The following is a 27,376-nucleotide window of genomic DNA, read 5'->3' as shown; positions in this document are numbered from 1 at the left end:
TATTGAGGTTCAAGTAGGAATGTAGTGTTGGGCCTATACATCTGTGTACTGCTTTGCAGTTAATAGTAAAATAAGATGCCCAATTAATTAATTAATACATCCAGGATGGGGGAAGGACTTAATATTCCTATGTGTGATGGCATCACTGGGCATACATTGGAAGCTCAGTTACAAATTTCACAGTAAAGTCCACCACTCGTAACACTGAAAATTCACCACCAGGAGCACAAACAAGCTCCTCCTACTAGGGGTGGGCAGTATATAAATAAATTGTCTGAAACCGATTTGAAGTTCAGATTGAGATAAGAGTTTCAGGATGGCAATATATTGCCAGAGGGAGCTTTAAAACAGAGCATTCCTGCCCAGCCACTGTGAGGGGCGGTCACCAGGAAGGGGGTGTCACTACACCTGCCCACTCCGTCCCTCACTGGAAAGGACATGCCAGAGTGATCGCTGGGTGCGCAAGGGCAGGCAGCCCAGCTGAGAGATTGCTCCTCCTGCCCACTCCCTCCCTCCACAGCCCAGGACCTTGACATCATGATATACCAGTATATCACAATGGTTAGCGTGTGATATATCATGATGTTGAAAACCAGGTATCACCCAGACCTACCTCCTACTTAGCTCCAAACATCTTTGCCCACCCTGCAAGCTTCCTGCAGTCCTAAAAGGCACATCTCCATTTCCCATTCTCTACTGGAGATGTATTGATAATTTAAGCATTAACACATACGCACACACAGCAAACCCAGTTGAAATAAAAAAGTGACACTGCTTTGTCTGAGCCAAACACTGACCTTTATCTTATTGTAAGTGTGGTTAAAAAAACAACACACACACCAGTTTGTTTGTTTTTAAATGTAGCTTTTGTAAAGTCCCCTCCTGGTCTCAGGTGTCACAATATGAGCCTGTAGAACAGTTTGCCATAGAAGGCCTTTCCTGGGTCTGGTTACGTTGCTTGAAAAAACAGTAAGTACAGAGCAGGAACTGGTGTAGTAGAGAGCCTTAGTATGGCAGCGTATATTGAGTACTGGACTGTATATCTTATTGGAAGTCAATGATGCATAAGTTCCTAGGTGCCTAACAGCACTCTCAAGGATAAAATCTCAGGATCTATTTAGTTTTCCCAGTGTTTCTCCAGAACAAATTGGCTCTGATCCAAAGGGCCCATGGAGGCTGATCTAAAGCCAGTTCTTTCACAGTTGTAAAGGATGCAAGAAAAGAGGGGAGTGAATGAGTATAATTTCAACCCAGGAACAAGCTCATAAAATCAATGACTCCCAAAGTGCTATTGAAAAAAAGTGGTTTTTCATACCTGCTCATTACACCATCTGAGTTAGGAAAGAAACACTGAAATCATCCATTGCCTTTAATTTGTAATGATGGGTCATATTTGGTTACTGCTCAATTATAGACAGCTATATTTGATCCCAGCATGTTGCACTGCTATCCTTCCCAGACTGACAGTTTCACAACGGCACAATTTGCACCTGTAGGTAATAAGGATGTAATAGTGCATAACATCATAAGTTGGAGAGGTAGCTGTATAATCCGGACTTCATGTGCCTAGATGATAATGTGACCAGTGGTGGTGTTGTGAGAGAAATTGGGAAATAAGCACTGATGCTGCCAAAGTACATTTAACCAGGTGGCTGCAATTTATTTAGGTGCTAGAGGTTCTACTGCATTCAAAACTGGAGTTTTCCATTGTCACCTTTGGAGGATCTCTTACTGCTTATGCATTGCCTATACTGACCTGTTCCCTCTATGTTTCTTCCCCTCCAATTCCTTGGCACTTCCATACAGATGGCAATAAGGAATGATTCCTCAGATACCCATAGCTCAGAAAGCCGAGAGAACATCCATGCCGAGGTGAGTGAGCTCTGTGATTCAAATTTGTCAGCTCCATCCACTGAGGATCTGTCTGTCACTCTGACGCCCTCCGAAGCAAGAGACTCAGCCGGCTGGGGGCGATCGAGCGTCCATACTCAGCAACATTCCCGCAATCAGTATAACATTTCCATGCATGTGCCGGATTTGTGTGCCTGTACAGACTCCCTTCAAGAACTGCCTGGAGACCCGATGGACCAAGAAGTATCAGAAATAAATAGCTCTTTTACTTCAGGAACTTGTTCAGCCATGAGTGCCTCTTCAGTGGTTCAGCCCGAGACCCCTAAGAGAAACGCAGGCAACAGTGGCAATGTCACTTTGAAGGACCTGAAGAAGTGCTACAGTGTAGATACACAGGGTCTTCTTAAAAAACCATCATCCTGGTTAGATGATCAAAGGAGACATTCCATAGAGATTTGCTCCATGGAAAACAGCCCTCAGCATCATTCCACATCTAGTTCTTCTGGCTTCATAAGTCAGGTCTTAAGTGAAATGGAAGGCTTGCAAGGGACGCGGCAGAAGAAAAAACTGAGTCCCCCGTGTATATCAATAGACCCACCTGATGAACAGAGTTTGTTACTGAGGGGGCCACGCAGCGCCACACTGCCTGCCAGTGCAGACGTTTGCTTGCGAAGACGCGCCCCGTCCTGGGATTCCAAGGATTCGGTGGACGCAGGGGACTCGGCCCTTCCAGACAGTATGTCACTAACTCCAACCCCAAAGAAAGACTTGTTGACTCTTCCTAGCTTTTCCTTTGATCAAACAGATGCGGACCCTTGAGTTAGTTTGTTTTCCGTTGTTGGTGCCAAATGTTTCTTTTCTCCCTCATGTAATAAATTAAACCTTTCCATTCTAAAATGGCACTGATTTCTTAAAAAAAAAAAAATCCAAAGAAAGTTTAAAGAGCTAGCTGGTTTTAAGAGTGGTTAAGCTATATCACGCTTACTTAAGCATAAGTTCTGCTTGGGTAAAAGCAATACATTGTTCAGAGTCTATATGTATATTCTATTTTATTAAATTAATTGAACCTAGTATTGCAGGATGTAGTACATTTTGTGGCTTAAAGACATTGTTTATTTTCTTCTTTTTTATGTATCTCAGAATATTCCTGAGATTGCGTTGGTTTTTTTTAATGAATATTTTAACCTTTAAAAATACATATTTAATCCTCCCCTATTTTCTTTTCATTTTGCAAAGCACAAGATGTAGCCATTAGTGCATTACTGAGAAAATGTGTCCCATGGTCAACTAGAAATGAGAATATTTGCAATTATAATGTACTTCACTCACTGACCCCTCAACTATTTTCTGTAGAAAATAGCCATTTGGATATTTTTTTTACAACTGTATTGGCATTAAAAAAAAGAATAAAATAATATCCAAAATGATTTTTATTACACTGTAGAGGAAAAGCAAGTGCACAAGCTGAAGAGCATATGGGATAAGCAGATAGACTTGAAAGAAGGTTTCTTATAGAGAGAATTCAGCAGTCTCTTAGCAATACACAAGACTGTTTAATGTGCCAGATATTTGCTGTTGCTTACTTCAGTGATCCCTAAAATCATACTGAGCGTGAACACCTAAGGTGAGGCCCTCTGTCCTCTTCCATTGCCCTTCCTAAATATGCAGAGTATGACCTAAAGGCAGAGAAAAGGTTGTGATGCTGCAGGGTTGTCATGATCTGGTACTCATAGAGGACAATCATGTGCGCTTTACAGGGCCGGCCCACCTATGAGGCAAGGTGAGGCAACCACCTTGGGCGGCAGGATCAACAGGGGCAGCAGATCCTGATGTAGATCTTTATTTCAGCCCTTTGTTCCTGATGTCAATCTTCACTCCCCACGCTGCCTTCCCTAGTAAGGAGGTGGGAAGACCACTTTGTGGTTCGCCTCAGGTGCCAAAATGTATTGGGCTGGCCCTGGTGCTTTACTAAGTCTCATCATTCTCCCCTTCTTCTGGTGGGACAACAAAACCCAGCAGTGGCAGCAACTGCTTACAAAAGCAATCCAACCTTGTACAGTCCATCCATTTCACCTGCCTTAAAGTGCCATCAGCTACCCACTGCCAAATGGCAGTGTTTCTTTTTATTTTCTGTGGGATCAGACATTTCACATAATGACTGCAACTGGATTTCACCCCTGACTGCCATAAACAGCAAATTAAGGGTCTGGAAAATCATTTGCATTTGTCCTTGTTCAATACTGTACATCTGTGGTGCAATGGAACATAATTTGAACAAACAACTTGCCTGAGAATCCCTCTTTCTCTAGTGGTAGCCATACAGTGGCTAAATGGACAATTAAATTCTTTCATTTTTATACTGCAATCCTAAACACATTTACTCAGAAGTAAGTTCCCTTTGTTTCAGTGGAACGTGCTTCCAAGAAAGGGCTTAAGCTAGCAACTGACAGTGATTTGCCTGGTTGAAAATTAAGGTTGACCTAAACTGAGCAGGTAAAGCTTTTCTTGCCATACAGCTCCACGCTAGCAAGCTGCTAACAATCTATGTGTCAGGTTGCTTTTAAAGGCACAAGGATAGGAGCAAGTAAAAAGGTTCCAGTGCTACAAATAAACCTAAATATGTCAATTTCTTTCAGTGGCTGAGAGAACCATTTCTATATAAAAGAATCTATTTGAGGTTTGCAGGTGTATCCCATAAAGTACAGTCGTACCTTGGATCCCGAAAGCCCTGGAACTCAGACGTTTTGCCTCCCGAATGGCGCAAACCTGGAAGTGAGTGTTCCAGTTTGCGAACGTTCTTTTGGAAGCCGAACGTCCGACGGGGCTTCCACAGGTTCTGATTGGCTGCAGGAACTTCCTGCAACTAATCAGAAGCTGCAATTTGGTTTTCAAACGTTTTGAAAGTCGAACAGACTTCCGGAACGGATTCTGTTCAACTTCCAAGGTACGGCTGTATATTCAAAGAATGCAAATAATTCTTGCAGTAACAGGAAGATCATCTTAGGAGTGCTTTTAAATTGTATTAGCCTCTCATCAGTCTTAACGGGATCAACCCCAGACTAATTTTCTCAGCATAATGATCAGGCATCTGCTCTATGTAAACCTGGAATCATCAGATTTTAATGGATCTTTTCTGTTCATTGTCAGCTGCTTAGGGGTTTTATTTACAGTTCAGTAGCATACTGATTTTGATAAATAAAATCACCCAAACTGGTCTAGCAGAACCCAGTCTTCATCCACATGCTGAATGCTAAAGCCAAACAGTTTTCCATTCACATGGTGGGCTTAATATGAGCCCAAACCAAGACTGGAATTGGCTACATTGAGGACATGTTTTGCTTTGCAATTCTAGGTTCTGCAGCATTGCTGCCATGCTCCTCTTCCTTAAGAAAGGGGGGGGGCTCTCTTTATAGTGGTAGTGAAATTGATAATGATTCCAAAAATAAACCAGAAAAACTGCCCTTATAACCAAGAACTCCAGAAATTAACGTGTACAGTTATTTTACATATATAAAAATGTCTCTCCTACCTTTCTGTTGCCTGTGCACCTGTTCCCTGTTCATCAGTCAATATGTTAGCAGGTGGCGGTCATGGGGTCTGTAAAAAGCATAATACATTCTCTGTAGGATTTATATACACAGAGATGGATTCTGCTGTCATGTTGTCTCTTGTTAACCTGTTTTTAACCACTGCTGCTTCTGTGCATTCTGTGCTTGCAACAACTCCCTTAAGTAGGTTAGGCTGAAAGAGAGTGATTTGTCCAAGGCTACCTGTGAGTTTCACTACTGGGCGGGAAGGGAACCTAGATGGTACCAAACTGCTTAATCCTGAAGCCGCCACACACACTGGCTCATCCTCCAAACAGCTTTGGCTAGTTAAAACAGTGCAAAAGGGTTGAAGAAAGGGGTGGATTTTTTTAAAAAATGTTTTACTGCAGCTCACAATTCTGGGGGGGGGAATTACCACTAAAAGCAGTTCTTTGCACTGGTCTAACTAGACAAAATGATCACAAGAGTAGGGAGGGCTGGTTCTTCCCTATGCCTTTGGCACGCAATTCAGTTACATATATTAATGAAGAGGGCATCACCCTCTAGACAAAGAATGAGTTAATACAGTGGTACCTCGGGTTACAAACACCTCAAGTTACAGACTCCACTAACCCGGAAGTAGTACCTCGGGTAATGTTAAGTTGTGGGTGAACATATCAGACGACACAGCGATTCTTCAAACAGCTCTTGTTTATTCACAGGCCAGAACAGAACTGAACTGAAGGGTTCAGCCAGCCTGCTTATATAGAGCTCCACTAGAATGCAACAGTAACCATTTTCTGTAACTATCCAATCACTGAACGTCCCTTTTCATCCCTTATTTGCATATGTGGACCTGAACTATCTACAGTATCCCCCTGCTGGCCCAGGGTGAGACCTTCAGTACATAACAGTTAAGAACTTTGCCCCAGGATAAGAACAGAAATTGCGTGCCAGCGGCACAGCGGCAGCAGGAGGCCCCATTAGCTAAAGTGGTACCTCAGGTTAAGAACAGTTTACGGTTAGGAATAGACCTCCGGAATGAATTAAGTTTGTAACCAGAGGTACCAATGTAAATGTATCATTTCCAAGGATCCCAAGGGTTGCACTGGCACAATTAGTGGTGCTTCTGCAGCGTGCAAGCATGCACTCTCACACACACGTACACACTGTTGCACTGGTAACTGCCTTTTTTTTCTACAGGCCAGGCTTCCCACCTTTAGAAAGCCTCTCCTTCGTTGTGAGATGGCTTTGCTTTTAACAACATGCTCCTGTTTTTGCTGGAAGAGATCCATTGATTTCAGTTTAACCTGCCTCTGTGTAAATGTAAACATATTTAGGACTGCAGTGTTGGTATATGTTGTTAATCCAATTAAGGCTAAAAAACATTCTAGGCCATGCATTCCTATGGTCCTCATTTGATCAAACATTCAGTCTAAACCTGGAACTGTATGTAAAGATTGATTAAAGGGAAAGACAAACAATATTTTGAAACTCAGATTTTGAATACTTGAAATTCCAAAATAATATTGAAAATAAAATAGAATAAAACTGGAACTAGCATGAGTACTAGATTAGACAAGCTCATACTGGACCCTTACCTAAAAGCACATTTCATGTGGACCTTGTCACCAAGTGATGGTATAAATCAATGTAAGGTTGTATAATTTTGCAACATATCTGAATTAACACCCAGGTATCCTACGTAGCTCTCTGTGCCAATAGAATCTTGGTTCAGTATCATCCCTGCTTGTGCAATATCCTGAACACCCCAATGCTTTTGTTTCTCCAAGCCATTGATTTTGAAATAGAATGTGAAATTTTGAATTCAACAAATTCATCAACTAAAAGTTATGATTTTTGGACCTACTGACCATATTACCACAATTAGTGCAATTCTTAGAAACCAGTCTATCATTGTAATTTTCTCTGGTTAACGGGGGGAGGGCAGGATAAAAAGACAGCACAGTAAGATGGAAATATGTTTAATTCTTTGCTTTGGTTCTGAGGTTTTTTCTCATTCACCAAAGCCCTATGAAGATATTCAAAGCTATGCAAGGACAATGTATCAGGGACCATGGTCCTTTTTTCTGTTCCCACTCCCACACACAGGCAACCCTGCCATTTGCATATTCATCTATCTAACCTGTGTGCATAGGGGGCTAGACACATAGAGCCCAACACATGTCGTTCCCAACCTCACAATCTATGTACCCAATATTAGAATATACAAATGGCAGGCAGGGGTGACTTTCATTGGCCTCTGCATGCATAGGCTACAGTGTAAATATGGCAAAGTAATACACAGACATTAGAAGTGAGTCGTGCAAAGGAACATGGTCTTGATCTTCTCACTATGCTTAGCTTCAAACATCTGCATACAGCAGAGGTGAGGGACCTATGGCTCTCCAGATGCTGTTCAACCATATTTCCCATCAGCCCCATTCAGCATGTCATTAGTCAGAAAATATGGGAGTTGGAGTGCAACAACGCAAAGGGCTGCAGGTTCCCCACCCCTGGCAAAGGGATTCTGATAATAGAATAGCGAGGTGTCAATAAAATGATGGTATTCAATTTCAGCAATTGTTAAAATGTACAGTATTGATCTGGCTGCAATCAAATCTACAAAGACTACACACAAAGCGCATAATGTGCAATATTTCAGAGGGGAATGTGGTGCAAAATGTAATGTACACTGAAATCTCAAGAACTGTAACAATATCCTAAAAAAAAAAAATGTTTAAAGATGTTCTGTTTTCAGCGCTTGGGGATTTTCCCACTCAGAAACTCCATGTGCATATCAATAAAGCAAAGATTTGCTTCATAAAATCATATTCAATAAAAAGATCAATACAAAACTTACTGTAACCTAATGCATTCAGGAAAACAATGCATGTAAACTACTTTGTGATACAAATATTTTCTAGTTGCCCTTTTGAAAATCCAATTACAGTACTAAAGCATGTGCAATAATCTTCGAAGAATTTTAAATACCTTTGGGATGGGCTTTTTTGAAATATATATATAATTTGACTTTTTTTAAGAAAACAAAAAGGTTCTAAAGAGAAATACACAAATTCTGTAGAATGGTTATGCTGATTTTTTAATATATATTTTTGTAGAAATCTCTAGAGCAAATGTCAAGCCTGCCAAGCATCTTGGAAATAGAAGAGGCCTAAGTTCTGGCATTTTAGTCTGAGGTTTTTGAGACCAGAGCTGATACGTTTTGAGATACATTGTTTTTACCTGTTTTTCCAATATCAAGGGTAAGGATTTGAGAACTTAATTTTAGCTCCCAGTTCTAAACACATTTCAAAGAGGCCAATCGCTTGACAATTTCATAGTAGATGCACTACACAAGCAACCTACTCTTGCCCAACTATCATTCATTTCAGCAGCTATTATTGAAATGACTGCACCTCAGGCATTAAGGGGTTTTTTCCTGCTGAATTCATTTGGATGTGGATTGCATGCACCCACAAAATAAATTCAGCTACATTCATGGCTCTTTTCTCCACTGATTTGTTAATGGCTGACGAGGGTTATAAAACTTCAACCATTTTTTTCCAGTGTGATTAGTAAACCAAGGCTGCAATCCTTTACACACTTACCCTGAGTGTAGGCATGTAAAGAATTACACAGTAAGGCAATGATCTAAAGCACACTTTCTACTGAGTAAGTCCCACTGAATTCAATGAGCTTTCTGAATATATATCACTGGGATTATGTTGCATAATTTTAGTCAAAGTTTAAGCATATGTGTGCGTGCTTGCACACAACACGCTCTAACAGTAAGGTAAACAGCAAATGAAAGCTCACATTGGGACCCACACAACGTGGCTCAAGTTTATTGGGGCTCTGCAGATGTTAAAAAAAACAAGTGTATTTGAAAAACTTGGTTGCAGAATTCCATTTGAACAAAACGAGTAGGTTAGCTTAGAGAGCAACTAACTAAGATTTCATGGCACAAATTAATTTTATTTGCAAGAAAAATGCTATACTAATGAGGTTTTTGTAACATGCTAATTTATGGACATTTAATCCGCCATCTGTTTTAAAGTCCATTATTGATCAGATAAAAATTCTGAGTCTATTGACAGCCTTACTGACAAGTAATGGGTGCTTCAAATGATTGCAAGTTGCAATCATTAGAGGGTGGGGACAATTGTGTGAATTTGCCATTTATATGTATGTGATTCCTATTGACTTCACTGGGACTCTGGTGCATCTGAGTGTGTTTAGAACGGGATCTTTCCTATTCTTTGATGCTGCAGTTCTAAGTTCTTAGGTTGTTGTTATTTTAAAGCATACTAATTTAAAGCATATTGCCCCTAGTAAACCCAAACGAGAAATGCTAACCAGTTTGTTTTAAAGCACACCAGCACTTTAATATTGTGGATTTACTGTATACTGGTAGGAAGAGAGTATTCTGCTTTTGCCAGTGTATATTATGAGGGTAAACACTTGCTACCATGTCTGAGGGAGGAGAAAGAAAAATGTAAATTCCATACTTGCAAACATTGCACATGGTATTTCTATAACTTTTAGGTAGATTACAGGTTATTTAAACTGTAGATAATTTGGAAGAAGATACAATGTTTTTGGCTTCTGTAAATTGCACTCAACAGAAAATCTGGTTTTGGACAGAAAAGGGGGTTTATAATTGTAAAGTATGCCTCAGTTTCCCCTTCAATGCCTCACTGACTATAATAACCCACATAGAATCTTTCACAAAAATTACTAGAGTAGCCGCAGTACCAATGTCCATTAACAACCTAGTAACTATTTTAGAACTTTGTATTTAATAGATAATATATTGTTAAACTGTATCAGGTATAGAGACCTAAAATTGGGTGTTTGGTGAGGGCAACAAAAGATGGTACTATTGGGGAATACTGGGTTAAAATGTTTTTTTTAATGAGTGTAAATCTTTACAAATGACAAAAACAAATGTGTACTATTAAAAGCTTTTGAAAAGAAAAGGCATGAACCCTGATTCTTTTATTCTTAGTTATTTGATCTGTGTATGCAAACAGCACATATCCATTATCAACACTAGGTATAATCGGTGTCAGTCTACAAATAATCCACATCAATTTGTAGAAACACGGGCAACCGGCTTCAATGAGCCAAACATTTCTTTACTGTCAACAGCAAGGGGTTCCTATGATGCACCGAAACTCCCACAGAATCTCTGTCTGGTGTTTTGTTAATGTACTGTGGCAAATAATAATTAGAACTATTTTGGTCGAGAATGCTGCTCGTAGAGTACAGAGCTGTGGTGAAACCTGTGCCACTATGTTTCAATTTATCTTTCTGCATGCCAACTTAAAGGAACACTTACCCGCAGGAATGGATGTTTATTTTTTTGCAATGTAGGTCTGAATCATTGCTGTACGTTGTCTGGTGGACAGCAACACGAGAACGGGCCTTTTCTGCAGTGGCTCCCCGTTTGTGGAAGGCTCTCCCCGGGGAGGCTCGCCTAGCGCCTTTGGCTGATGAAACATGCTATGGCCTTAAAAAAGAAAAGTATATTATTATTATTATTATTATTATTATTATTATTATTATTATTCATAAAGAATTGTTATTGGCATAAACACATACAAAATGCAGAATGAATAACGAATGTAACAATCAACAATAAAAATAGAAAAATAACATGAAATGGGAAAACAGAGGGGAGGGGAAACCTGGGAGACAACTGAGAGTGCAATGACACATACAATTATCACATAGAAGAAGAAAAAGGTGAGTCAATTTTGTTCTCAGCAGAGCCTCTCTCCACATATTTATCTGTGGAGCAGGGGTTTTAGTGGGCTCTGCAGACGAGTTAACATAGAAGGAAAACTTGAATAAATGTGGTCTGTTTCTGATGAACCATTAAGGGCTCTCTGTTTGTGTGTCAGGTGTTCTGACAGTGCAATGTACCGTACAGGTTGAAAAACGACACAGTACAGCTAGAGAGCAAGAATCTTCCCTGGTCATCAGGTGAAGGACCCTCCTTCAGGCAGCATCCCCATGTTTCCAGGAAGTAACTGTCAACTGAACCCCCTAAACACCTGTGCCCCTTGCCTCCACGGCAGCTGAGTGAGCAGGCCAGATCCCCTTCCTCCCTGTAGAGAAGGAACTTATTGCCCCTCCGTCCCCACAATCTGCCAGACAACAGCAATGGCACCCAAGAAAGCACTGCCTAATTGCTTTTAAAATAGCATTGGATGGGAAGAGAGAGATAATCCTGTATATGCTCAAAAATAAGTCCCATTGGTATACAGAACAATCCTAACCATGTCTGCTAAAAAGCAAGTCCTATTGAATTCAGTAGGGTTCACTTCCAGGTAAATAGTATTAGGATTACAATTTTACTCCCAGGAAAGTGAGTATAGGGTGCTGGGAAGGGTCAGATTCAAAAAAAGGCTATGAATTAGACAAACAAAGCACCCTGTTCAGCAGAACAGAAAAAAATAAACTTGTATAGCTCTTCATATTTAGAAAAATAACCATCAGCACATTTTAATGGCCTCATAAGCTACATGTACACTTTTATATTTCTCTACAAAATTATTTGACAAATAAAACGTATCCTTTGCAAATAAAATTATTATTTTAAGCTGCCTGCACACATTATCACGCAGTACTGCACTGAAACTGATAAACGTTACATACAATTTGACTTCCATCTATGTCAGAAGCTTTGAGAAGCAGCCTGATCTGTTTTAAAGCTGCTCTTTAAAATGTCACACACACATGCATGAACTCAAATCCAGCAAATATGCTTCTGCCTCAGAGGTCATTGGTGGGGGTCGACTTCTCCCCACACCATAGATTTTGAGAGCTACAGCCTCTTCTCCCTGGAAAAGGTAGACCTCTCCACTGATTTCCATAGGAGAAAGTATAGATTTGTGTGCAAAACAAACAGCTTTTAACCTCTCCACCAACTTCTTCTGAGTGGAGTACCCTGGGGAAATGTGATTAAAATCTAGACCTGTCTGTCAAAATTAAAGATTCCACCACCACCCCACACACACCTATCTATACCCTCCCTATTCAAACTCAGGGAGTTTCTCCCATCAGCTTAGTTTCATTTCTCAGAAGGAAAAAATGTCTGAGCATATTTTTTGGATAGCCGAGGAAGTGACTCAGGAACTTAGGGAGTCCCTGATCTACCCCAAGATGCCTTGTCAACAGCACAATCCAACTCAGAAACGTGAGAACCTTTCCCCAATCACCCTGATTTGCCTTGTAATTCAAGGGCCACACAGTGCTACACACTCCTGGTGACTTTTCCCTCTCAGTTGTGCCTTGAGGACCTCTTCACACACTAACCAAATAAATGTGAGCCCATGTATCAGGGGCCCATAATACAATCCCACAAATGTGGTAAATATACAAACAGTAGAACCATATGGGGCCTTCCCACCTGAACGCTACCATCCATTTCAGTAGCCAGTAGGCCCAAATGTCACAAATGTATTGGGGGGGGGCAGATCTTCCTTTCCCAGCAAGAATGTAGGTTACATTGCTGCCATCTAGAGGTTATAATAATTATAATTTACTAAATTATATAAAGAAAGACAAGGCAATACAGTGGTATTGCCTTTTGAAGCATTGTTCAGAGAGAGAGAGAGAGAGAGAGAGAGAGAGAGAGAGAGAGAGAGAGAGAGAGTTTTTTTGCTTTTATTTTATCTGTTCTGACAAGAGGCAGATATAGTTCATCTAGGGGGGAAAATGCTAGTCCTGCTCAGATGCACCATTCTGCAAGGATAGATAAACCTGCCTGGTGTCACGGTCACTGTCAGTGGTGGCACTGCCTGTCTAGGCCAACTCTGGCTTTCATGGCTTCAACCCCTAAGTCAAAGATAGCATGGTTCCAGCACAGTCTAAATATTGTTGTTGTTGTTGTTGCTGCTGCTGTTGCTGTTATACACTTACACAACATTTCAGAGTGGTCAAAGCAAGGTAAAGCAGAAGTGGTAACTGCAGGTAAAGCAGTAATTGTGTGAGACTCTCCAGTGGGGTATTTTCTCCTCATGCAAATACTGTAATAGCTATGAGGGTGATCTGCCTGCCCCCCTACCCTGAGTACAGCCCTCAGCATTTTCCCACAAGGAAGCAGATGGCCAGATTCAGAATCCGGCACGGACTTTGGAAGTGGCTGCTTAAGCCTCAGAGGGAAGGACGTACCGGTAAGTATATCAGTCTATTAAACAACGGACACAAACACAATAACGAGAGTTCTTATCTCATAAATCCAGCACCTCTGACAAACACTACACCTTTCACCCCCACCTCCAAATTTAAATTATCATTTGTTCAGTGGTGTGTGTGGAGCCAACAGGTGCAACACATTCAGGCAACATGGCTCCATAACAACTTCACACTCAAGATTGCCCCCAGCCTAGTAGATTGACCCCATAGACCTCTGTCCCCCTGCTTCCCTACAGTTCCTGCTCCCTGGGGTCATGCATGTTTGTTTTGTTTTTTAAAATGCCTTTTCTTTTTAGCTCAGTCACCAGCACAAGCTATTACTAAGGTACCCTCTGCATCTTGCCTCTCTCTGGCCCTTTTCAGAGAGGGTTGCTCTCCATCTCTGGCGCCATCTGCTGGCTAATTACAGTTCTTTGTGGGGAAGCTGAAGTGCTCCACAAGTGCAAAAATATTGGTTGCGTTATTCTGATAATTACAGCCTTGCCGGTGATTGAGACAAGCCTTAACCGTTGCATGCAATTTGAACAGAACCCTTCAGAGCGTACCTCCTTCCTTTCTCCAGAAACACTTCACTGTAATAAGACACGTTTGGCATAATTGGTGCGCACTTGTATTTGAGTGCGTCTTGTGGCGCCTGCATTCACTATTCACTGCACTTGTATCTGCAGCTGTTTTGTCCACTGAGTTAATGACTCGTCGCTTTTCTGTTTCCCCAAATTCCTAAAAACCAAATACTTTTCTTGCATGGATAATTGAACAATATTTCTTAATTTCCAGATAACCCAAATGTTTGGGGCTGTAGGATGATGCAAAACTCTGTGATTTCTAGCAGGGGGGCAGAGGGAGACGTGTAGGAGTAAACTGCCCATTTAATCTTAGACACTCTCTGATATTTATTCACACGGATGTAAATTAAAAAAGAAGGAAAGAAAAAAGTCGGCACAGCATTTGTCACATTCAGGGCTTTTATAGAGAAAAATCTAAAGTGTGCTAAGGTCCTTTTGGCAGCTGCAGCAATAAGGTCTATGGACCAACCAGTTGAGCTGATGTTATATTATTATGGAATCTTTGAGAAACAGATGCTGGGGAATTACTGGTTGTGCAGCCATTGCATGTTTACTCAGAGCAAAATCTCCTGTTGCATTCAAAAGCTTCCAAGTGAGAGGGCATAGACATTTGTGAAATCCCATCTTTTATTTAATTAAAATAATTTTTATCATTTTTATTCCCCCCTCTCCTCAAAAAGACTTCAAGGTAGCCAACTTGAAGTACCAAATATCAAATAAAAGTACTTAAACAAATTAAGAATGTTTATATGAGTTGAAGGAAAGGGTTGCAAAAAGGACAATCAAGTAATTCTATGCCAGCAGTGCTTGTCTTGCTTCCGTCAGTCTTTGTTTTCTTTTCTCTCTTTTTTTGTGAGGTCAAAATGATGTTCCTGAACATTCCAACGCCTCAAGGTGATGCATCAGAATCCACTGTAAGAAAAGTTGCATCTTTTATGGCAGCAATGAAAGTTCCATTTGGCTGGGGATATGAAGAGTCTGTGTACTGTTGGCAGGACTGAGTGGGAAGAAAAGGTAGGTATGGTGGATGAAGGGCAGAAAGCCCAGTTGAATGAGGACTGAGAAGGCAGTGGTGTAGATTTTCCAGAAAAGTTTGGCACATGTCTGAAGAGCTATTTATATACATGTGCTTCACAGGAACAGTAAGCAGGGAAAATTAATTACCAGTCATATCTAATATCAAAGTTGTATTGTATTCATGCCAATTGTCCTGTCTTGGTTGGACTGTAGCCATAATTAGCCTTTGGAGTAACCTCTCAGATTCAATACCCTCTACTGTAACTAAACTAAAGACATGCCATTGTAATCATCATGTATTCTTCCCTTGTTTAATCTCTGCTTCCATTTCCTTCCCCTTCCTTCAATTCCCTTGTGTCAACTTTTAGACTGTATGCCTCTTGGGGCAGAAACCTGTCCAACCATTCTTTGTAAAGCACCCTGGACATAGGTGGTATTGTAAACAAAACAGAAAGGAAACAAGCAAACTAATGTTACTGTGGGTGTGGGCTTTGTATTCTTTATTTTTTATTAAAATATATTTCTAGAAATGGAAACTTTTCAGTAGAAAAATCTAGCAGTAGAAAATTTCCCCACCTGAATGAGGTTGTGGGAGCAGATGTAGCCAACCTTTCTTCTGCCAAAGGCCCCCTTCTTTTAGCAATAATCTGCTGGGGGCTGCATGCTAGATCTAGATCGAGATATGAAAAGACTACCCAAAGCCATACAACCCAGAAAACAGTTTTAAACCAATCAATTTATTTTTATTGAACAAATAACAGTCCCTTCACATTGCCCTAAAACAAAATGGGGGGGGCAATTTTTAAAGCACAGAAAATATAAAGAGGAAACATCTGATGGGAGTGAATATTCAGGCAGCTTTTGGAGGCATCTGGGGCTACATAAAATGAGGGTGGTGCTGTGGTCTAAACCACTGACTTGCCGATCAGAAGGTCGGCGGTTCGAATCCCCACGATGGGGTGAGCTCCCGTTGCTCAGTCCCAGCTCCTGCCAACCTAGCAATCCGAAAGCACATCAAAGTGCAAGCAGATACATAGGTACCGCTCCGGCAGGAAGGTAAACGGCATTTCCGTGCGCTGCTCTGGTTCACCAGAAGTGGCTTAGTCATGCTGGCCACATGACCCGGAAGCTGTACGCCGGCTCCCACGATGGGGTGAGCTCCCGTTGCTCAGTCCCAGCTCCTGCCAACCTAGCAGTCCGAAAGCACATCAAAGTGCAAGCAGATACATAGGTACCGCTCCGGCAGGAAGGTAAACGGCATTTCCGTGTGCTGCTCTGCTTCACCAGAAGCGGCTTAGTCATGCTGGCTCCCTCGGCCAATAAAGCGAGATGAGCGCCGCAACCCCAGTGTCGTTCGCGACTGCACCTAACGGTCAGGGGTCCCTTTACCTTTACAGGGTTACATAAAATGAGATTGGTGGGTCACAGACTACCCACCCACGGGGAAGGGGTACTAATGGTTTGGAAGTTTGAAAGGTCACTGGTTGAAGGAAGGAAAGAACAACTGGCTAAGGAATAGGGACTTTAGTGAATGGTAGGTAGCCTGCCTAGCCACAAGTCAGAAAAGCACATTGAGGAAACGGTGGTAGCTATTAAGTAAATCAAAAACTATGGAAAATATGAGTGGCCATCATTTGATCCCTTGCACATAATCCACAAACTGCAGTTAGTGTAGAATACTGCAGCATGGTTGCTAATGGGAGTGAGACCCTGTCAGCATACAATACCTCCCCTCAAAGACCTGCAATGCTACCAATTTGTTACTGAACCAAGTTCAAGGTGTTGCTATTAGTGTACAAAGCTTGGACCAGTTTACTTGTGGGATTGCCCTATAAAACGACTCCGCCACTTCAATCTGCAGAACTGGTGCAACATAATAATCACCTATTGACACCAGCCAGACATCTCCACAGTAATATTTTCATAGAGCCGCCATTCGCCCAGATTTTCCTTTACATTACTGTGATTTCAAAAACGTCTGGGGGAATATCCAAAAGGCGGAATTTTGTCCTGGTTCTTAGTTAAGTCAACGGAAAAATCATTTTTGACTCAACAATTTTAGGGTCTTCCTAAAAAAAGCTCAACTTTTGGGGTGTACTGGTTTTTATAGGCAACCCTATATTTTCAGTGCCTAACCAGAATGCTGACATGTCTTAATCTCTTACCATTGACTTCAATATCTTTTGAATGTTTTGACACACCTGTTTTATTACTAAGAATTTTAATGGGATTTTTTTTATTTAAAAAAACCACTTGAGGTTTTATTACAATTAAGCAATGTATAAAACTGTGAAATTAAAAATGAAAGAAAATAAATAGCATTATTTAAAATTGTTCACATTAAGGCTTCATAGCCATTAGTCCATGGGTAGGCAACCTAAGGCCCGGGGGCTGGATCCAGCCCAATCGCCTTCTAAATCCGGTCCATGGATGGTCTGGGAATCAGCATGTTTTGACATGAGTAGAATGCACCCTTTTATTTAAAATGCATCTCTGGGTTATTTGTGGGGCATAGGAATGTGTTCATTTTTTACCCAAAATATAGTCCAGCCCCCCACAAGGTTTGAGGGACAGTGGACTGGCCCCCTGCTGAAAATTTTTGCTGACCCCTGCTTTAGTCCAATGGTAGAAAAGTGCAGGTTCAGAGAATATACCTTTATGAGAACTACGGTTCTGCTGAACTGGCACCCTGGAACCTGAAATCATAGTGGGAAATTCCAAAAATTCTTCAAAATGTTTGATATCCTGCTTGTGTTTACACATTAGTGGATAAAATGCAATGTGGCTTTTCTTTTTACAGGTGCTAGGGAGATTGGCTTGCTGTACCACATTAGCAAGAAAGTGAATGACTAGTTAAAGGTTGTACAGGATATTAGTTACTGTGCTCTGGCCCATTAATTTAGTAAACGTTGCATCCATTCTGGGCATCATGATTGAAGCCATTCTTTTGGGAAACAATCCCAAATCTCTTACCTAAATAAAAACATGGAATTCCCGTATCACCAGGGTCTACTTTGGCCCCCCACTGAAATGAAGGAACCAGCATGGACAATGGACAGTGATGAAGTGAGCTGCATGGGGAAATAAGCATATTTCCTAGGTTTCATAGAATCATAGAGTTGGAAGAGACCACAAGGGCCATCGAGTCCAACCCCCTGCCAAGCAGGAAACTTTCCTTCCTTTTCACCTTCTCAGCCCTTATCAAAATATCTCAAAGTCAGCAAATCCAAACATTTGCTACAGGAATAAACTATGCCAATCACAGGAGCCCCCCCACAATATTTTATTCAAGTTGGCACCCCAAGGCCAATTGTAAAGGAATGCAAATCATCCAGAGTTAAATTATGAACAGGCTGACCCTAAAGGTATATACTGAACACTATTGAACCCAAAGGAACTTATTTTCTGATAAGTTGTAATATGCTGGGAAGGTCTCAGGCAGGTCTCTGTGGCAGTCAGAATCTGGAAGCCTTTCTCTTACACTTTGACCCATGTGAAAGCTTCCACTAGAGTACTAGCCTACCATATTGTTTTTAGCTATTTTTTAAAACAGCAAAAATGCCACTGTCGACATGGGATGCCATATGTCCAGATTTTCACAGACATTTCCCCAATGTCCGCACAGACACTGCTGCCGACTGCAGTATTCCGGATATGTCCAGGGAAATCAGGACATATGGCAACCCCACCTACTGCTGCAGTTGGCCAGAAAGCAGCTAGAAGCTCAACAGAGTCACACCAGGGACCAAGGGAGTTCATCCCTGCCTTATTTCACCTCCATCCACCTACTTCTGAAAAGCTTAATTGCCTCTGGTCTCCCAGCTGTGATAGCAAGTATCCTTGGGAATGTAGCCTTGGTCTGCTACACTAGGGGAGGGTCTCCGTGTATATCTCTTTTCTACCCTAACGTTCCAGTTATATATTATTTTCTGCACTGACAAAATTGGCACCTCTTGCATCGAACTGCATATAGAGGTGATGAGGCAAACACAAAGCGGAGCAATCGGCTGAAGAACATGCTGGTCACTAGAGGGCAACAATATTCAGCCTGTAACTAGCAACAAGGGATGGGTTGGGCTGTGGTTTTGATGGGCTCTTTGAAAATGCCAAACTTCCTATTTCCTAGATTTGCATGAATTTGTAGTGTGGCATAATGCTTCCCTTTGCTGTATTGACTCCTATTATTTAAAGCCCCTGACCTTCTAGTGCTCTGACATTTGAGATTCATGGACATTTAAGTTACTTTAGAACTGGATAAAATGTTTTAAAATTCATTCCTTTTGGATGTGTTTAAAGTAAATTAAATATGTAATCCTGCAGCTCCTCTGCTCTTTTATTGTATTATTGCTGAAAGTCAATGTGTGCTATAATTGGCAAGCGTTCAAAGGGCCTGAATGGATTATCTTTTGCTAACTAACTTTGTACACTGCATAATATAACATAAGTCCCCCTGGAGCTACAGCAGAGAGAATGAAAGAGGTTTTTTAAATTATTTTTAAAAAACTGTTTAATTACTTATTGTGTTTTCATTGCTTTGTACTGCCACAATGTAGATAAGATTATTCAAGCTCTTCTAAAAAGTAAGTATGAAAAGAGTTAACACCACATAAATTGGTTATCTGGAATATTGTTGGAGGGAGTATGAGAGGAAGATTAGAATAACGTACTTGGGGGCCTAACTCTTTAAACCTCATATTTCACATGATCCTATTTAGAAATAGATGCCCTAAGCAAAATGTGGGACTCGGAAGACATGATCCCATGAATGTGTACTTAAAATTGAGTCCCACTATATAAGATACCTAAAGCTCTTGTGTGTGTGCCACTGGGCCACCCAAAGGCTGGATTCCTAAGTGGTTTTCTCATTAGCCTGCACATCCATGCAGGAAACCTCAGCACCAATTTTGACTACCCGTGGCCTTCAAGAGAAAGGTATCTACCATTGGCTACCATTGGCACACATCTACCAGTGTGCTTAGGGACAGCCCTACCATTATGTCCTCTGAAGGTTAACAGTGAGCTGAATGTCTACTGGAAGAGAATGCACATAGCGGTTTTCGTGTGCTCAAGTAAGTGTGTTAATTTTCCAATGTCTTCTATTTCTCTTCTTCCAATTTACAACTATGAAAGGGAAGTTGCCATGTTTTGAAATAGCTGCAAATGTTCCAGTAAAAAAATAATTTCCAAGTAAATATTTGTTTCAACATAAAGGTTAAACCACATTAACGAAGGGTGCATTTATAAACTAATGTGCATTAACTCACATTTGTTTATAAATGCATCCTTCATTAAGTATCGCTGTGTTATAAATGCATTCTTCAAAAATATAGCTGTATCGTATGGAGGTAGGCAAGCCCGTATCAGTGTTGTCTAACTGATATATATTTTATGCTGTAAATTAAGACCAGAAGACTAACCAGATGCCTGTGAGAAAAACCCACAAGCAGGATTCGAGCATGACGACTCTCCCTTTCTGTGGCTTCCAGCAACTGGTATTCAGAACCATTGCTGCCTCCAACTGTGTAGGCAGAGCATTGCCATCGCAGCTAGTAGCCATCAATAGCCCTCTCCCTCCATGAATTGGTCCAAATCCTCTTTTAAAGCCATCTAAAGGTTGGTTGCCACCACTGCCTCCTGTAAGTGCATAATTAAACTATGGAATTTGCTCCGTGTGAAGAAGTACTTTCTTTTACCTATCCTGAATCTTCCAACATTCAGTTTCATTGGTTGTCCACGAGTTCTAGCATTGTATGAACTTGTAATGTTTGGTTAATGCTACTGATGAAGAACCTCCAGGGAGCTGTTTAAAATACTACCACTACCTTCACTCCAGCTGTTTGCAGACCCTCCAAGTTCCCCTATTTTCCAGGGTCATCCCTAATTTAGAGAAGCCATCCTGGCTTCTGATTTGATCCCAGAATGCCCCATTTTTCCTTAGGATGTCCCTATTTTCATTGGAGAAATGATGGAGGGTGTGGAGTTATCCAACCCCTGAGCCATCTGAAGGCAATCCTGTATAGGGAAGTTTAAAAAATAATAATAATGTTTTATTATGTTTTTATATACGCTGCAAGCTGCCCAGAGTGGCTGGGGAAACCCAGTAGGATGTGTGGGGTATAAATAGTAAAATGGTCATTATGGAATGGTCTCCTATTTTCATCGGAGAATGGCTGGAGGGTATGTTTTAGTGATTGTGCCTTATGTTGCAGGGATACTGCATTCAGTGCAATACTCTTGCAGGTTGCCATTTTGCTATTAAGCAGGGGAAAAGAATTAACATTGGCTGTCCCATTGGAGAAAGAAAAGTGATAAACCTATCCTGCTAGGCCTATGTGAGCTGAGGAAAGGCAGCTTGGATGACTTCCACAGCTGAAATGAAGGAAACCCCTCAAGTCAGCAGAAGGGATACGCTCCATTGACTTACAATTGTTCATTCATCCAATTAATCTCCCTTCACAGAAGCAAGACCTCCTATGGCCAGAGGTATGTTAACACCTGCTGTGAGTTTAATTAACCTCTTAAGACAGTTACAACAAGCAAGCAATTAATCCATCAAGTGACACTGAGACCTTACAAGTATTCAGAGATTTGTTCAGCCAGGCCCCTGCTTTCTCCTTGCTTGCAACTACTTCTAAAGCCACAGAAAGGGGGTGGCGCAGAGGCAGTTTTAGGGAAGTGCAACTGGTTTGGCCACACTGGGCATCACAACAATACTATAGAATGAAGCGCAGGGGCGCACGTGCCAAAATTTAGTGTAGCACAGGGCGCCAATGAAATTTGAGAGCTGAAAGTCCACCACTAGGTGGTGGTTGATAGTTTACGGAACATTCATTTCATGCAATGGAAAGACAGTGGTATCTTGGGTTAAGAACTTAATATGTTCTGGAGGTCCGTTCTTAACCTGAAACTGTTCTTAAACTGAAGCACCACTTTAGGTAATGGGGCCTCCTGCTGCCGCCGCTGCACGATTTCTGTTCTCATCCTGAAGCAAAGTTCTTAACCCGAAGTACTATTTCTGGGTTAGCGGAGTGGAGTCTGTAACCTGAAGCGTCTGTAACCCAAGGTACCACTGTACAAAAGATGGCAAGCCCCATTGAACTCTATGAGTTTTCTGAGTCTGCATAGGATTGCACCGTGAATGTAGCAGTGGTGCTGGATATACATATTATAGTCAAGTCCCCTTTTCATCAAATACCGTATTTTTCACTCTATAAGACGCACTTTTCCCCTCCTAAAAAGTATGGGGAAATGTGTGTGTATCTTATGGAGCGAATGCAGGCTGCGCAGCTATCGCTGAAGCCAGAAGAGCAAGAGGGATCGGTGCGCAGCGATCCCTCTTGCTCTTCTGGCTTCAGGGATAGCCATGCAAAGCCTCTTGAGCGCAGCGGGAACACTCCTCCCTCTTCACTCAAGAGGCTTTGCGTCGCTTTCTTGTTTTCCTCCTCTAAAAACTAGGTGCGACTTATGGTCAGGTGCGTCTTATAGAGCGAAAAATACGGTAGTTTCTGGAGTAGTCCAGGCCCAAACCCTAAGTCCACTCTGTTCATTGTCCTAGAATTCTGGTTTCCACTATGAATTCCTGCTGGGGCAGAGCTCTCTGCCATCTCTATATCCTGGGTAATCAGCCTTGGTTTAAGGCTGATTCAGTTCCCACGGGGTGCATAGTAGCTGCCAGAAGCCAGTTTGAAATTGTGGGGAGTCAGTTGAATGGGAGTGCCGCTACACACAGAACAGGCTCTTTGTACCCTGAATGTAGATTAGCAGTGTCAAGTTAAAAGCACAACCACATGCAGAGGACACCTGCAATCAATTTGAGACAAATAACTTTGTTTTTATTAAGGAAAAGAGTATTATCTCTTGCCCTCATGGTTTTCCGTGGAGAAGGTATAGTGTAGGTGGTCACACAAAACTCTGAGTGGTGTTTTCTCAGAGCAAAAAGCAAATAAGTCTCTTGCACTTTTCACTTACTTCTTCTCCACTATGTGACGATGCACCCTTTAATATTGCCTCCCTCATAATATATCCCGTGTTTTCATCCTTTCTGCGCCTGCCTCCACTTTTTCAGGACCTGCTGTGAATCTCCACTAATTTCTCCAGTCCAAATATATGAAATAAATTTAAGGAGAGACAAATTGTTGGAGAATTTGGACACTGAGAAGAATGTGTGCATTTTTAGTTCTGCACACACACCTGTGGAAGATCTGTATGTGCCGAGAATTCTAGACTTCTCAGATTTGATTTAACCTCAGATGACTTCCTGGAATCGAAACACATCCCAATCAATGACTTACACATTCTCTCAAAATGTACTAAGAAACAAAGATCTTAACACTGCAATCCTAAGCAGAAATAAGTCCCATTGAACACAATGGGACCTACTCCCAGAAAAGTGTGTATAGGATTTCTGCTCTAAATAAAGAAGCTTTTTTTCATGATCAAAGCTTTTTAGAAGTCCTGCTGCTTTGTGGAGTAGAGAAAAACCACAACTGGGGGGAGGGGGAGGGGGAGGGGAGAGCACCTAAGTTCCTCACAGCTAAATAATGCAGTATGATTAATAGCTGTCTGAGCGGCATCCCAGGGAAAGCAGAGAGAATGAATTATTCAGAAATATTCAAAACCTCCAAAGACAGAGTTACAATAATTCAAAATGACAGGCAGAAGAACAAATATATACAAGTGAAGGAACACCAAGGAAAATTTGGAACACTGACAAGGGCTCATCATGGTAGTCAGGAGAAAACTGGTAATCTGTGAGGGTTTTTTTATAAACCTACTGGGAACCCCAAACTGAATCCTGCTTGTGATCTTCATCCCTATCCATACTCCATCACTGCAGCTGAATTGCATGTGCTCTTACCTCCAGGCAGAAGTGAATAACAGTCAGGTGTTGTATTTGCAGAGAGAAGGGATTAGTCATTAAGTGGCTTTTCCCAGGAGGCCAGGGTGCAACCTGACAGCTGTAAAGCACCTGAAACAACCTCATTTCGATGTCTGCTACTTCCTCACAAACTTCATCCTAAGGCTCTTGCTAGATACAGACACAGATGGCTTGAATCAGTTGCGGCTGGTGCCCATTAGACCTGGTGAGGTTGCTAGGTCACAGGAGATGGCAAATGACACCATATAGGTGTAGCCAGGTTGTTCTGGAGAGCCAGTGTGGCATGGTGGCCTAGTAACTGGGAGATACGGGTTCAAATCCTTGCTCGGGGATAAGATTTCTTGGGCTACAGTCCACTCCATTAGATGCATCATTCTTGGTTTTTAAAATTTAGATACTCTGCAAAACAGTCAACAAAATGCCTGGCTACTTAAAGTGGGTTAAAGTTTATTAATCACATAATGAAATTTATCAGCCTAGACGTGGGTCAAAATAGCTACTGAGGCCATTGTTTAATAATGTGAACTGTATCCTGTCTTGCACCATGAGACAGCTGGGGAATTTTGGAACAGTTGAAGTTGGGGGGTTTAATTACGGTCCCATTGTAGCCAAACTATTAAGTGGAAACCTGACATGACAACTTACCGTTTTCATTCGTCCTCTAGCTATGATCGTCAGCACAGAAGATAAAATGGAATAACATCAAGCAAGTGCAAAGAGCGCAATTAGGAAAACAATGAGCATTAAGCTTTGATATAAATTGGAACAGTGAGACAACACCATGCATCTTATGAGAGCCTGAATTCCATCGAGGGGAACAAGTCCAATATCCTGCAACTAATTGACTATTAGGAATTAGCAGAACTGTTGATAAATGCCACATTCTGCAAAAGTCATAAATGAGAACTACTGCAACATTCAGATGAAGCTGTAAGTGATCAAGTGAAGCAAAAAAAAAAAAAAAAGACTACTGATTTGCAGTTGTGGGGACATTAGTACAAGGCCTTAGAATTGGAACTGATGTGATTTATACACCACCAGTGGGGCCCCACTACTGGGAATCACAGACAGAGGACCACACCCCTCACTGGTTCTGCACTGCACCCTCCTCAAATGCTCTCGCTAGTCTGTAATTTGTCCTTGCCCTTAGCCCTGGAAGCCAAGGCCCAAGTTTGGGGCATGTTCACTTTGGTGAGAGAACCCCAGCAGAGATTTAATATTGCAAAACATGCAACAAAGAAAAGCATGGAGATTTAGGTTGCAAAACCTTTAAAATGTCCCCTTTAAAAGTTATTTCCAAACGTTTACATTTCCCTAGCACAGAGATAGACCACATAATTTGGGCAGTTATAAAATGGATTACTTACAAACCCTCCAAAGGCCAGATTCTTGTTCTTTTCCATATAGCAGTCAGAAAAAATGGACAGGCAGTTGATGAGTTACAAAAGGTAAAAATTTATAAACTACTGGTAGAGAAAAATCCTAATTTCAGACTCCATTCTGGTCAGAAACAAAAGAGGCTGGTTAAAGCCATGTGGATAGAATAATTAGTTCAGAACTCCTTACATAATGAAGTCCACATGTAGGGTGAGAAAAACAAAATGCTTGGCTACCCATTTCCTCCCAAGGTGAGGGGAAGTGACAAAGGGGAAGCCTGGCAGTACAGCTGACTCTATGGTTTTAACCCTTTAGGCCAGGGGTCAGCAAACTTTTTAAGCAGGGGGCTGGTCCACTGTCCCTCAGACCTTGTGGGGGGCTGGACTATATTTTGGGGGGGGTTAACAAATTCCTATGCCCCACAAATAACCCAGAGATGCATTTTCAATAAAAGGACACATTCTACTCATGTAAAAACACACTGATTCCCGGATGGTCTGCGGGCCGGATTTAGAAGGCGATTGGGCCAAATCCGGCCCCCGGGCCTTAGTTTGCCTATCCATGCTTTAGGCACTAATTAGACACAACCATGCTGGTTATATGGGGCTGGTTGCCCTACAGATAATCCCTCTTATCTGCAAGGATGGAGATGTGGGGTGTACAAATCTCTGACTTTTCTATTCCTAGAAAGCATACTAACATACAAAGGTAAGAGTCAGTCTAATTCTCCACCCATTTTTGTCTCTGTTGCCATCCAGCGCTTGTAGGTGGCCCCTGGAAGATTACAGTGGTACCTCGGGTTACATACGCTTCAGGTTACAGACTCCGCTAACCTAGAAATAGTACCTCGGGTTAAGAACTTTGCTTCAGGATGAGAACAGAAATCGTAGCGGCAGCAGAAGGCCCCATTAGCTAAAGTGGTGCTTCAGGTTAAGAACAGTTTCAGGTTAAGAACAGACCTCCGGAACGAATTAAGTACTTAATCCGAGGTACCACTGTATTAACAAATGATTGCAGGCTAGTCCAGCCCACTCCATTGCCTGTGGGGAAGGGAACAAGCAAGTTCACACTGAAATGTCCTGTTCTTTTTCCTTCCTGCTTGCCGCCATTGACACATTTGGGTTATTATGATCTTTCTATTTGAGGGAGATTGTTTGTTTGTTGCAGTCGTATATACTATCTTTCGGCAAAGGCACACAAGGCAGCTAACCATTTTAGAACAGTACGACAAACAAATAGTCCAAAATATAGAAAAAGAAGTGTTCTCTCAGGCTTACTGATGTGCTTGCTCATATATATATATATATATATATATATATATATATATATAACAAACACACATGCACACACATTCATAAAAACTGAAAACATAGCTCACCATCTATCACAGGAAGAAATTTCTCTTCTGCATACTCCTTGTAGCATAAAAAAAAAGTTTTCAGGGAGACAACCAGAGATTTTTCCTCAGAGGCTTGGTTAATTTCATTGTACACAGGTTGTACATTGACAATAAAGGTATCATTATTATCGTTATCATTTATTGAAAGATTATCCCAGTTATTGAACTGGGCCATATGAGTTCAAAGGTACCCTGGGCCTAAGTTGTTCCTTGTCCTGGGCTTCCTGGCTTCTGCTTTTTCTGCTTTCCCTCAGGTCACACAGCTGTTGTTGTTTTTTTAAATCAGCCCCAATAAAAGCAGGGCTGAGTCTGCTCCAACTGTTCTCTCAGGCCATTGAGGGTTTTGCCGGAAGCTGGCAGTTATGTGCTCCCTGCCCAGGCCTTATCCTTCTCTCAGGGCACACAGGTTTTATACAAAACAAACACACCTCAGTTTCAATCAATATTGTTTAGAAGATATCCTCTGAGGAAGACAGGAACAGCAAGAGACGGATTCTTTCCATAATATCTCCTGCTGAAATCATTCTTCTTTAGAGAAGCCTACCCAGATGTT

At 41.5% G+C, this 27,376-nt stretch overlaps 1 protein-coding gene and 1 long non-coding RNA gene across 20 annotated transcripts in view; one reads left to right on the top strand and one right to left on the bottom strand.

Moving 5' to 3' along the window:
* CACNA1G (calcium voltage-gated channel subunit alpha1 G) overlaps nt 1-2,922 on the top strand; it is a 323,096-nt gene extending 320,174 nt beyond the window's left edge. For all 14 annotated transcript variants that reach the window (XM_028716551.2, XM_028716569.2, XM_028716593.2 and 11 more), the window contains one exon: nt 1,807-2,922. In XM_028716551.2, coding sequence (XP_028572384.2) covers nt 1,807-2,670 — 864 coding nt within the window. In that variant the 3' untranslated portion in view covers nt 2,671-2,922. The remainder of the gene's footprint in view (nt 1-1,806) is intronic.
* Nucleotides 2,048-27,376, bottom strand: LOC114590316 (uncharacterized). Of its 6 annotated transcripts, none has more exons than XR_013391821.1 (4): nt 25,415-25,706; nt 10,723-10,893; nt 5,381-5,448; nt 2,048-2,173 (listed from the first exon to the last, which is right to left on the bottom strand). It is a non-coding gene; the product is annotated as an uncharacterized LOC114590316 (long non-coding RNA). The 6 variants fall into 6 exon arrangements; XR_003705025.2 differs by lacking the exons at nt 2,048-2,173; nt 25,415-25,706 and adding exons at nt 3,264-3,527; nt 26,803-27,376; XR_013391820.1 differs by lacking the exon at nt 2,048-2,173 and adding an exon at nt 3,264-3,527 and having other exon boundaries at nt 25,415-25,705.

The sequence above is a fragment of the Podarcis muralis genome, chromosome 2 (genome assembly GCF_964188315.1).
Source record: "Podarcis muralis chromosome 2, rPodMur119.hap1.1, whole genome shotgun sequence".
Classification (NCBI taxonomy): Eukaryota; Metazoa; Chordata; class Lepidosauria; order Squamata; family Lacertidae; genus Podarcis; species Podarcis muralis.
This window is presented reverse-complemented; position numbering and strand designations above follow the sequence as displayed.